The 11156-nt window shown below is 42.6% G+C and overlaps 1 protein-coding gene across 2 annotated transcripts in view; it reads right to left on the reverse strand.

The window, feature by feature from the left end:
- Positions 1-10816, reverse strand: part of KMT5B (lysine methyltransferase 5B) — a 32151-nt gene extending 21335 nt beyond the window's left edge. The window contains exons 1-2 of one of the 2 annotated variants that reach the window (XM_060276604.1): positions 10208-10816; positions 502-741 (exon numbers count right to left, since the gene is read on the reverse strand). In XM_060276604.1, coding sequence (XP_060132587.1) covers positions 502-665 — 164 coding nt within the window. In that variant the 5' untranslated portion in view covers positions 666-741; positions 10208-10816. The remainder of the gene's footprint in view (positions 1-501; positions 742-10207) is intronic. The other variant, XM_035122559.2, reaches the window with a different exon arrangement.
- Positions 10817-11156: the final 340 nt, after the last annotated feature.

Genomic DNA, 11156 nt, shown 5'->3' on the forward strand with positions numbered 1-11156 from the left:
GGATCATCAGATTTTTATTAATATCTAAGACATAAGTAAATAGAAATTAAACTGAATAAGCACAAAGTCCTTGCAACTATTTCCATGAACGCCAAGACCACAATCCATATCCGTGTGAAGTAAATAACAAATCTCCCACTGATTTCATAGCTGTAGACTGCAGCATAATCTCTTGTTTTTCTGGGACACAACATAATGTGGAAAAATTGAGGTATGCACAATTTTTCTGATAATTCACATTTAATATAGAAGAATATTCACATTTAAGCATTTATTGGGACTTAGATTTATTTCAGAAATAAGAAAGAATTATTCAACCACATTAATCTGTCATGAAATAAAGCAATTTGTTAACCAGAAACAATGTAAATATGTACAGAGAAAACAATAAACTCAACAAATACATTTATTACATTAAAAATGCATACCACAATATTCCATAAGGAAACCAGATATTACAAATAATTAACTAGAGATCACTGCTATCACATTAGCATATACATACATCTGCTTGACCGTCTCTCAACGCCATTTTTGCCAGTCTTTGGATTTTCCTTTCCAGGGTGCTGCAATTTGGACTGGTTCTGATGGTGATCATTAGATAATCTGCTTCCATTTCTCCGGCCATTCACCACCATGTTCTTGGATTCTCCCAGCCACTTCATTCCCACAGGCAATTTGTCCCCGTTGCATTTAGTCCTTCTTCCAAAGGCTTTAAGATGTTAATTGTAGTTCAGCTTCCTAGTAGAAACAGAACACACAATAGTTAAAAACTCTGCTGAAAGATGTATTTATTTATTTACTGCATATGTCAGATTGCCTATAACTGACATACTGTGGGCAATGCACAGAATATTAGGTATTTGGAGCATGTAGAGACTGCTAAACACTTAATAATACCACAGCAGTGTACAACATTAAAACAAAAAGCAGCAGAACATATAAAATACAGTTCTGAAAAAATATACTGAACAAATACTGTCTGTGAATGAACTCATTTTTACAGGAACCCTAAATCCCTATTGGCTTAAAAGAAAACATGAGCTATTTGATCCCTATTGTACAGTGTATACATACTTGTAAATTCAGCTCAAACTAGTCATTTTTCAACTACCACTACAATACATTTAAGTTTCCAGAGATCTACAGTCGTACCTTGGTTCTCAAACACCTTGCAACTCGAAGGTTTAGGCTTCCAAACGCCACAAACCCAGGAGTGTTCCAATTTGTGAACATTTTTGGGAAGCTGAACATCTGATGCAGCTTCTGCGGCTTCCGATTGAATTGAGAACCAAGGTACAACTGTATATTACAGTTGATGACCATTTCATGCAGGGGTTCCATTCCTGGCCTCGGAGTGCATGTAAGCACACCCTGCCCCTTTCTCCCCTGTTCCACCCTTTTAGTGATGTTTTCAGGTCACTTCCCGGTTTGGCGCACACATGCAATTGTGCAACATTTGGATGTGTGTTAATCAGCCATTGTCTGTAATTCATTTTCCAATTACATTACTGACTGATCTGGGATTTGCTGCACTAACTCAAGGAAGGGTCAACCACAAAGCTTAGACTAAGTGTTTGGAACATACAAAGTACCTTTTACTACCAGAATCAGTCTCAACTTTTAAAATCCAGTCTTGTAAATTAAGTGCAGAAACGTTAGCAGTCCTTTATGGAAGAAGGGGTTTTCCTTTCTCCATAACTAACATGTATAGCAGATAGAGGAAGAACAGATTCCTATGTCTTTTTCTCTACCAATTCACTGCATTTCCATGCAAGATGTGATGCATGCCTTCCTCCACAGCCACCACAGTATTCAGAAGGCTGGTGGAGGAGACAACAGAGTGATCTGTCTCTCCACTATCAACCTGCTCATTCACCTACATGGAAATCCATGCATTTCCCTGCATGAAATTCCTTACCATGTAAACGCTACCAGGCAAAAGCCTGTTTTAAATAACATGAAAGCAAAAGCTTTAATCATGGCAATTCAATACACATAATTGCATTCATCTCTTTCAAATTACAAGCTATTAACTACTGTTAGACATTAAACTGGCCACTGGTTTCACAACTGACAATAATACAGAGAGCAAGCAACTCAATATTTTCCAGTTCCCAATGCTCACCTATATTCCATACGTTGATGAGAGTAAGTGTTAGGCCTTAACTCTTTCATTTTTCTACTCTGAGGATTAAAAGTAACTCGCAATTTATGAACATTTAAACTGTGTGCATTTAGCTTCGTGTGCTTAGCAAAAAAATTGAAATAAATAAAAAAGGAGGAAAGGGGGCAAGCGTCCAGGAAAAAATACTTTGGCAATCCCATCCGTCATCGAACCCAATACATTTTGACTATATGCAATTTTGGCTATCCCTGGAATGTAACCCCAGCCTAAGTTCAGAGTCACCTGTATTATATCTTCTGGAATAACTTTTTGCAGCACTGGTTCAGTATGAGAAATCATGACAAGAAACTGACTTGAAAAATATGATTCATTGCAAGTACATATCTGCAGAAATGTAACAGCATTTCCCACTAATTGCATTTTTGTTAAAAGAGAAAACAGTCTGAAACGCACACAGCAGCACTCTTAGTACTCAAACACTTATCCTTTTTGTAGGTTTGGTGAGGCACTCTGAAAGTAACAAGCAAAGGCAGTCCCTTTCAAGAGTGACTCCAGGCTAAATCTTGATTTGCTGCCTTTCACCAGCTGAGTTGTAGGGAGCCTTATTCCATTGCCTGAACAGAAGGAAAAGAAACAACCAATAGTCTGGTCTAATCCATTGTGGACCAGCTACCAAGAGATCCACTCCAAAACAAAAAGTGAAGGCAAAGTTGGAGATGAGCTGAAGTCAGCAGCCACTGAATTCATTTAGAAAGCAGACAGGAACATAAAGGAGTATGAAGCAGGATACAGGAGCAGTATACTGCGATGTCAGCAGAGGGGATTGGATGCAAGTACAGAGTTCAGGAAGCAAGTGTTGCAGAATTTGACAGGCCACCAAAGTAACCAATTGCTGTTCTGGAAGTACTCAGCAGCAGTCAGCATCAACGTTCTACTGACAAAGCAGCTGTAAAGGCACTGTGGAGCAGAGGTATCTGTATCTAGATCAGTGGTTGAATAATGGTTGATTGTTCTGGGGAAGGGCATCAAGTAAATGCTCAGGTTAACTGTTCTTTAGCATATCCACATAACTGCCTTCAGTCTGGACAAGATGCTTCTGGATGGGCATGCAAGCCTGCCCATCAAAGGTTGTCAGTGGTCCAAAGCATTTAACGCAGCAACATTGCTGAAACTGTGGATGTGGTCTCAATGAGTCCCTTTAATGGAAGACCACCAACAGCCCCATAGAAGAATGGGAAGTTTATTAAATATTAAAACATGTTTAAAGTGATTTTTAACAGACATGAAAAACGTCCGTCATCTTGATGGTTGGGGGTGTTGAAGCTGTCTGAATGATGGATTGGCCGCAGTCTTAACGGCAGTTTCTAGAGCAACTGCCTAGCATTGGATGCTTGTCCTAGAATGAGAAGAAATGTTTCAGTTTTATGCAGAATTATTGTCTAGAAATGTGGATGTTGCTCATTCAGGAAGACACAAGAAAGCTGCACAATATACTCTTGCCCCCCACTTTCCAGAGTACATGCACTGGACTCTTGTGGGTTTTTCTTTGGGGGGGGGGATTTCAGGAAACCTTTTTTTCTCATGAAATTATTAGCACTATTAGAGCTTTGAGTCCCAACTATTTTTAAAGGTCAAATTGATGGTGAGAGCCCACTGCTCTATGGGAGAGTATCTGCAAATTTGGGGTTGGTCCTTTCCTCATCTAAAACTTATTACCTGCTTGGGTCACATCAATCAATCAATCAATCACTAGCTAGCTAGCTGGAAAGATTTATTTTTAAAAAAATGAATGGGCAATGAATGGAATAATCACATTCCATTTTAACAGATCTAGATATCACCTGCTTACGCACCAAACTATCCAGATGGCGGGATGAAAGTCCTGGAATGCATGCTTCTTAAAAACTCTTAGGTTTCTTCACTTTGACAAAATGTAACCGGGCCTGTTTCATTCCTCGCCCCGCCCCCAATTTCCTACAGAATTCTTCCAATACTGATTTCAGACTGTCAAAGAACATGTAGGTATTCCAGCTTTGAGGTCTTCCAAACAGCTGCATGTTCTAATGCACAAATCCAGATTATAATTAGTATTACTTACTAATATAGCAATTTATCATTTTTATTATTCACTGGAGCCAACCATATCCCAATGGTTTGAGTGAACATAGAAGTATCAGTTAAAATGGCCATATCTTTATTGATATTAAAATTCCACTATGGAAGGTTATGAATATTTTTAATTGTCTACACACCAACAGCTAATCAACTTTGTGTTTAAGAGAGAAGATAGTAGCTTACAAATGATTTCTTTTAAGTTTAAAATAACTTCTCAGTTTGTGTACCACATATTATGGGATAATGGATTAGTACAGTGGTATCTTGAGTTTAAGAACAGCTTAGTTTATGAACAACTTGGATTAAGAACAGAAGTAGGTGTTTTGGTTTGTGAAATTTGCCTTGGAAGAAGAATATGTTCCGCTTTCTGTTGAGTGTGTTCCATTTGTAAATTGAGTCCCCCGCTGCTATGGGAAAGCACACCTTGGTTTAAGAACGCTTTGGTTTAAGAATGGACTTCCAGAACAGATTAAGTTCGTAAACCAAGGTACCACTGTATTCATATGTAATAAAGGAAATGCACAGAACTGAATCCACCATTCCTTATCCTCCATGGGGTTCATTATTATTTGATGTATTTAATCCCAAATGAAAGAAAACTGCTAAAAGTTCTTGAATAAAGTCTGTCAAGGCTATTCTCTATGATTATCTCAAAGGTTCTAACAATCTAGATAAGAGCAGAAAGCACCTGTAGCGGTTGGAGCGCCCCTCCCAGGGAGCAAACACTGCACTTCGGAAAACTGTGATTTGAATACTATCACAGTATTTACATTATTTGGTAACTTTTTTACTCTGATGTATTGTACCAAACACCAGTACGTAGTTGAAAAATTGATGGGGACAGGCTATTAATAACAAACCACCTATTTTAAAGGTTCATCAGAAGCAGAATAAATTGTTTAAACTAAAACATATACATCAGCCCAAGTATCCTAAGCCATCCAATAAATACAAACAAAAATGATCCTACCATTTTGTACCAAAAAATAAAATAAAATTGTTTCAGTACCACAGAGTGGACAGTCCTAGCACCAGAGGTGGTCTAGAATAGGATTCTGTACTGAACTGTAATAAAAACATTTACAACTTCTGTTCATCACAGTATTGCAGGTACTTTCAAACTCTGCTAGTGACTCTATGTATTCAAACTGTACTAGGAATAAAAGGGAGGGGGCAAAGACAGGAAGTTCAACATGTAGCATTCATTTCAGGTCTCAGCTAAACGAAAGGAAAAGAGGGGAGGGGAAGCAGGCTATAGGTCAAAGAGAGTATACATGGAAACAAGCATCTCATTAAAACAGGAACAAGTATTCCACTGATCTCTATAATCCAAGCACGGACACTGTTTATCCATACTCAATTACTTTCAGTTGAGTACCCATTCTGTCCTAATATTCTTTTTAATTAAAACTGAATTGCTGTGGAAGTCTACCTTCAACTTCAGGAAGATAAAGAGTCACAAGATCTGTACCTGCGTACTCCAGAAAATTACAGAGCTGACCTATATGAAGCAGAAAACACCTCTTGACCCACACCCAGGTCAGCCCAATGTGATTAACCAATACAGTGTGTTTTCCACGTCAAATAGATCAATCCTGCAACTTGCCAGCAAAGTTATAGAGCTGACATGATGCACAAAGCTGACTGCACTAAACATAAGGTTGTAACTAGGGAATTATGCGAGAATCCCATCAGTAATAGATACTGCACTTTTGCACAATCCCATGGGTTAATGCTAAAGCAGCAGTTACCACCACCACCTCCTATAAGTAAAACTACTTACTTGGTATATAATTGGTGAAAGAGAGATAATGATGGGGTTATTTGTATACTATAAGCCTTTTGTATACTATAAGGCAGCAATATAACACTATTATACACTAGTTTAACAGCCAGTTTTTAACAGTACAGTGGTACCTTGGTTTACAAACTTAATCCGTTCCGGAAGTCCGTTCTTAAACCAAAGCGTTCTTAAACCAAGGCGTGCTTCCCCATACCAGCGGGGGACTCAATTTACGCTCATCAGGAAGCGGAACATGTTCCGTTTCCAAGGCAAAGTTCACAAACTAAATCACCTACTTCCGGTTTTGCAGCGTTCTTCATCCAAGTTGCTCATAAGCTAAGCTGTTCTTAAACCAAGGTACCACTGTATACCACTTACACGGAAGGTAAGTTGGATTTGCCTCCAACTTGCCTTAGGTATAACAGAGCAGTGCTCTGCCAATACATCACAATCACTGTTTCACACATTTATTTGATCAGAATAAAAAATATTAGAATCATGAAATAATATGGAGAATTTACAATTAAAACACCAAAATATCACCTAGTGGCTAGAATTAAAAAAAAATTATGAATTACCGTAAATGATTTTTTATTTAATCCCTAAACTGAGTATCATCTAATTCTAGGACCTTAGACATTACAGTAATGATAATTCATGAAGTTTATTAATCCAGTCATTCACTAAAGGTGGTTTGGAGGCTGTCCATTTTTGGCAAAAACAAACAAACAAACAAACTACAGGACAAAAGTCAGGTGTATTTTTTCCTGTTTTTATGTAATTAGGCTCACTTTGGACAGGCACCAAATACAACTACAACATAAGTTCTAAAACAGTACAGAATAAAAAACTGCACACAAAGTGACTTATAAAGATTCAAAAATGAGTTTAAGAAGGCTGTCCCAATCCCTAGCAGGCAACAGCATGGCTAGGTGAAGTGGCACCACAACAAACCACTGCATCCTGTTGATCACATTAACCAGGGTGGAAGGTGTGGGAAAAACTGTCCCTATGCGCTGCCATCTCCCAGACTGGCACAGCAAAGGAGTTTGACTGAGCAATTCCACTACTGTCATTTGATGCTAGCAGGGCTAGGTCCTGTGCCAGTCCTGCCCTTTCTGTCTCTGAAATGCCCAATTTCAGGTGTTTCCTCTGGCTACCGCTAAAAGGGGTATTATCAGTGGTTGCTTATACCCACCATTTGGGAAATTTGGGCACTCTTTGCCAGCTGCCAGCAGGGCTGCCCCACTGACAGAACAGGGAAGGGCTGGGCAGAGGAGCAACTTTGCCCCATCCAAACCCTCTCCAGCACAGAAGATTGGGGTTTTGGAATGCTCTGCCAATTAGGTTTTGCTACTTTGTTGTTAAATTTTATTTAACTAATACCTCATGAAATGTTATCTACATAGTCAAATCACAGTTCAAGACTCATCCAACTCAAGAAAAAGCTTCTTAAATTCACTAATATGCAATAAAGCATTTAAGAATACATCATAGACAAGTTTTTACTTTAAGTGTACAAAGAAGTGCTTCCTACATTTCCAATGAATTGGCATGAAAAACAAATGCAAAATATAACTTCTGTTATGATACACCATGAACACTTGTCCACAACAATGGTGGATATAATGTGCTGCTATGTTACCTTAAATGACTAAGGTAAGCAAGGGAAAGGAGTCAATACTGAGACCTAAACAAATGCAAACAGTATAGAAGTACTCTGTCAAATTTATGGTAAGCTGCTTCAACAAAATACTTTTCCAGTTCTCCACAGCTCAAAAGGGTGTGTTCTTGTAATGGGTTCTAATGAAAGATATCACCATATCTGTTTTGCCTCCCTTCAACACAGCTCTCACAAAGAGCAGATGGTCTGAAATCTATCTAGGCTTCATCATTTCAGTAGGTGGGATTCATGTGATTCATGTGAAGCCTAGATAGTATTGCTCTATTCAATTGCCTAGGCACAGAAGCTAGGAGGTCAGAGAGGATTCTAGCCTGACCTCTTCTGAGTATTCTAGTTTTCTATGTGTAGGCAATAATTCTACCATGTGGGACCCACCTGCAGCCTTCAATAGCTGTTTGTAAGAAATAGTTCTGAGAACAAAGTGGTTTTCAAACCTACAGGGGCACTTTCTGTATTGACATCAGCATGAAATCCCTGTGCATTGCAAATATTCAGCCTAATGCACAACATCATTGCCTTGCATGAACTGACTGCTGTACACAGCCAGCAGTCTCATGCAGCTCTATACTGCAGGGCAACAGTGGTTGGGCAAGAGATTTATTAGGAAAGTCTGCTTGTGATCCCAATTAGCGTCTGAGAATGCTAAGATATCAATGAACAGAGTATAAAAACAATCAAACCACTCTACTCCCCATCACCTAGATCTCAGCATTTGCTTGTTCAACCAAAAGGCAAGAACATAATTTCCCACCAGTAACTCTATCAATTGCTTACTGATACTTCCTTCTGTTTCAAAACAACAGTTCTTTTAAACAAGCATTTTGGTGGAAAGAAAAAAGTGCTGTCTCAGGTGAGCGGGGCTGGGGAACCTGGGGTCTTGGAAATGTTCTTGGACTCCAATTCCTTAGCCTCAGCTAGCATGGTCAGTGGTCAAGGAAAATGATGGAAGTTGTAGTCCAGGAACATCTAGAGGGCTGCATGTTCCATACCCCTGTAGGAGGTTACTGATCATATTGTATTTAGAAGAAACTGGGTTCATTTTACATATGAAAAAATAATAATAAAACCATCAACAAAAATCATGGAATAGCGATTCAGTCAATAATTAAAAGACACCCTTTTATATTCATTCTTCAGTGATCAGGTGTCTGTGGTGGAAAATCCAAAACAAGTTTCCTAGTTTAATAAGCATTTCTGCACACAGCTTTGATCGAATCTCATGCAAAGCGAAACTAGCGGGTAAATCCTGACAGCTGACAGGATTAGAACAAACTTCTTTTGCAGCTCAGCTGGATCAAGGAGGTAAGTCTATTCTACTTTCCGACCCTTAGCTGAAACTGCGGTGCCCCCTAGAGGTCGCCTCTCGCCTTCTTCAGAGGCCGGGAGCAATGCTCCTCCACTCAAGGCAGCCCAGCCCGATCCAGTCACATCTGCTTTCCGTGTCGGGCACCGCTCCCCAAGCCCAGCTCAAACGTTGCGAAAACGAGACACCCAGGATCAAGTTGCCTTTCCGCCACCCATCACAGAAATCCCGTGCCAGCTCCACCTCTCCGAAGATCCGCATCCCCTTAAACGCCGAAGCAGCGCAGCAGCAGGAGGAGGGATGCCAGCTGTCACAGCCAACCGGGAGATGGGTGTGTTGCGGGTCTCACGGCCACTGGTGGCCCAGAGCCGCTTTCTGCGGGTGCTTCTAAAACCTAAATAGCCTAAGTGGCCCGTCCGATCTTCGGGAGTGGCTCCCCTTCCCCTTCCAGACCCATAAAAGCGGTCCGAAGGCGCCCCGTGCGCAATACCATCTCGGGAAGCCAAGCAGAGGCCTAGGCCTGGATGGGGGAGTCACTTAGGAACCTCCATGTATAAGACACTCTCGAGTTCATTAGAAATGCGGACGTTGCGGGCAGGTGTACGATGAGCAGCACCTGGTGCCAGATTCCCCGCTAAGGGGTAGGGGTGGGGGTTCTCGAAGCACCTCGTCCTAGGCTGGACAGTTGCCCGACTGCTTCTCCAGGTGCGCTTGGTGGCCTTTCCCAGTCCCACCCAGTGTGCCCCAAGTGCTGACACGACCCTCTCCGCCATCTCCAAGGAAAGGCTGCCTGGCTCTTCCTGCCGGCCCCGGCCATCCCCATCGCCTCCTTCGCCTACCGCCCTCCCAGCGCCACCGTATTGTCCTCATCTGTGAGCGCCGGAGGGGGAACGAAGCGCACGATGCCATCTCTTTATTTGATGCCCTTTAGAGAAACGAAGCCCCTCCCCATATTTCTGCCCCCCGAAGACCCTCGTCTCATCCGTCACGAGAAGCAGGTTCCCCCCCCACTTCGCCAACGGGTCGTCCCCCCACCTCGGGCCCTGCCCAGCCTGAGGGGGCCTCGCTTCCATCCCGCCCCCTCCCCGGAAGGAGTGGGGCCCTCGCCGCCGCCGTGCCAGTTCCAGGACCCCCCCCCCAACACACACACACACCTCCGTCCCCTCCCCTCGTTCCGCCTCCGCCAGCACTCACCTCCTAGCTGCCCCTGGGCACTGCAGTCCTCTTCGCCAGCCGCGGCCCCGCAGGTCCACAAAGCCTCCGCCGCCGCCGTCCAGAATCTCGGCCAGAGGCGAAAAAAAATAATCATCTATATATATAAAAATAATAATTCCAAGGGGAAAAATGGCGGATTAAAATCCAAGATGGCGGCGACGAAGGCGAACGATATCTGGGAAAGCTACCTAGAGATCCATCCGCCAGGCCCCGAGAGAAAAAGTCCTCGAGTCCCCTCACGACGACCCTGCGGCGCAGCAACAACAAACCCAGGCACGGTCCTTCCTTCCGCGAGAAACACCGGGCGCCCCGAGCCAGACCCACTGAGGCAAATCCTCGCTGCGCGCTGAAGTCTTTTGTCTTCCTTCCAGACCCCCTGTTTTCCTCGCACAGCCAGAAGAAGCGCCTCCTGCTTGTGTGCTCCAAAAGCGGCGGAGGGACACGGCAGGCTGGACGAAGACCGCCTTGCGAGAGAGCGGAGGAATACGCCGCCAAAGAGATTCTTACCTTAGCGTTTTAACTCCACAGGCCGGAGCGAGGTACAGCAACCCATCCCCGTTCGCCTTTGCAGTTTCTAAACCTCTTTCTGCCGCGGAAGGACACCATGAATGCCGTTTGCACGCTTACTCGCAAGATTCGGTGCGGAGGGATACACATATAAACAAGGCCTGCTCAGTATAGTTTGAGAACGCGAAAGAAACCATTTTAAAAAAATCAATCCGCCCCTTTCCCCGCAGCCCTTTAAATAAGCTGGAGCCTCAAGCGAAGACTGTCAGGGCAGTTTGAGCTGAGTGTAGATTTGGTGGGTCGTCACACGGCAGGCTACCTAATAATCCTTGCGCGTTGTAACTAGCCAAGCCGAACGTGGCTCACCGGTCATGTTATGGCCCACCAGGAACTCGACATGCCTTTTATTTTTGCTGCCAGA

Source organism: Zootoca vivipara, chromosome 1 (assembly GCF_963506605.1).
Source record: "Zootoca vivipara chromosome 1, rZooViv1.1, whole genome shotgun sequence".
Lineage (NCBI taxonomy): Eukaryota > Metazoa > Chordata > Lepidosauria > Squamata > Lacertidae > Zootoca > Zootoca vivipara.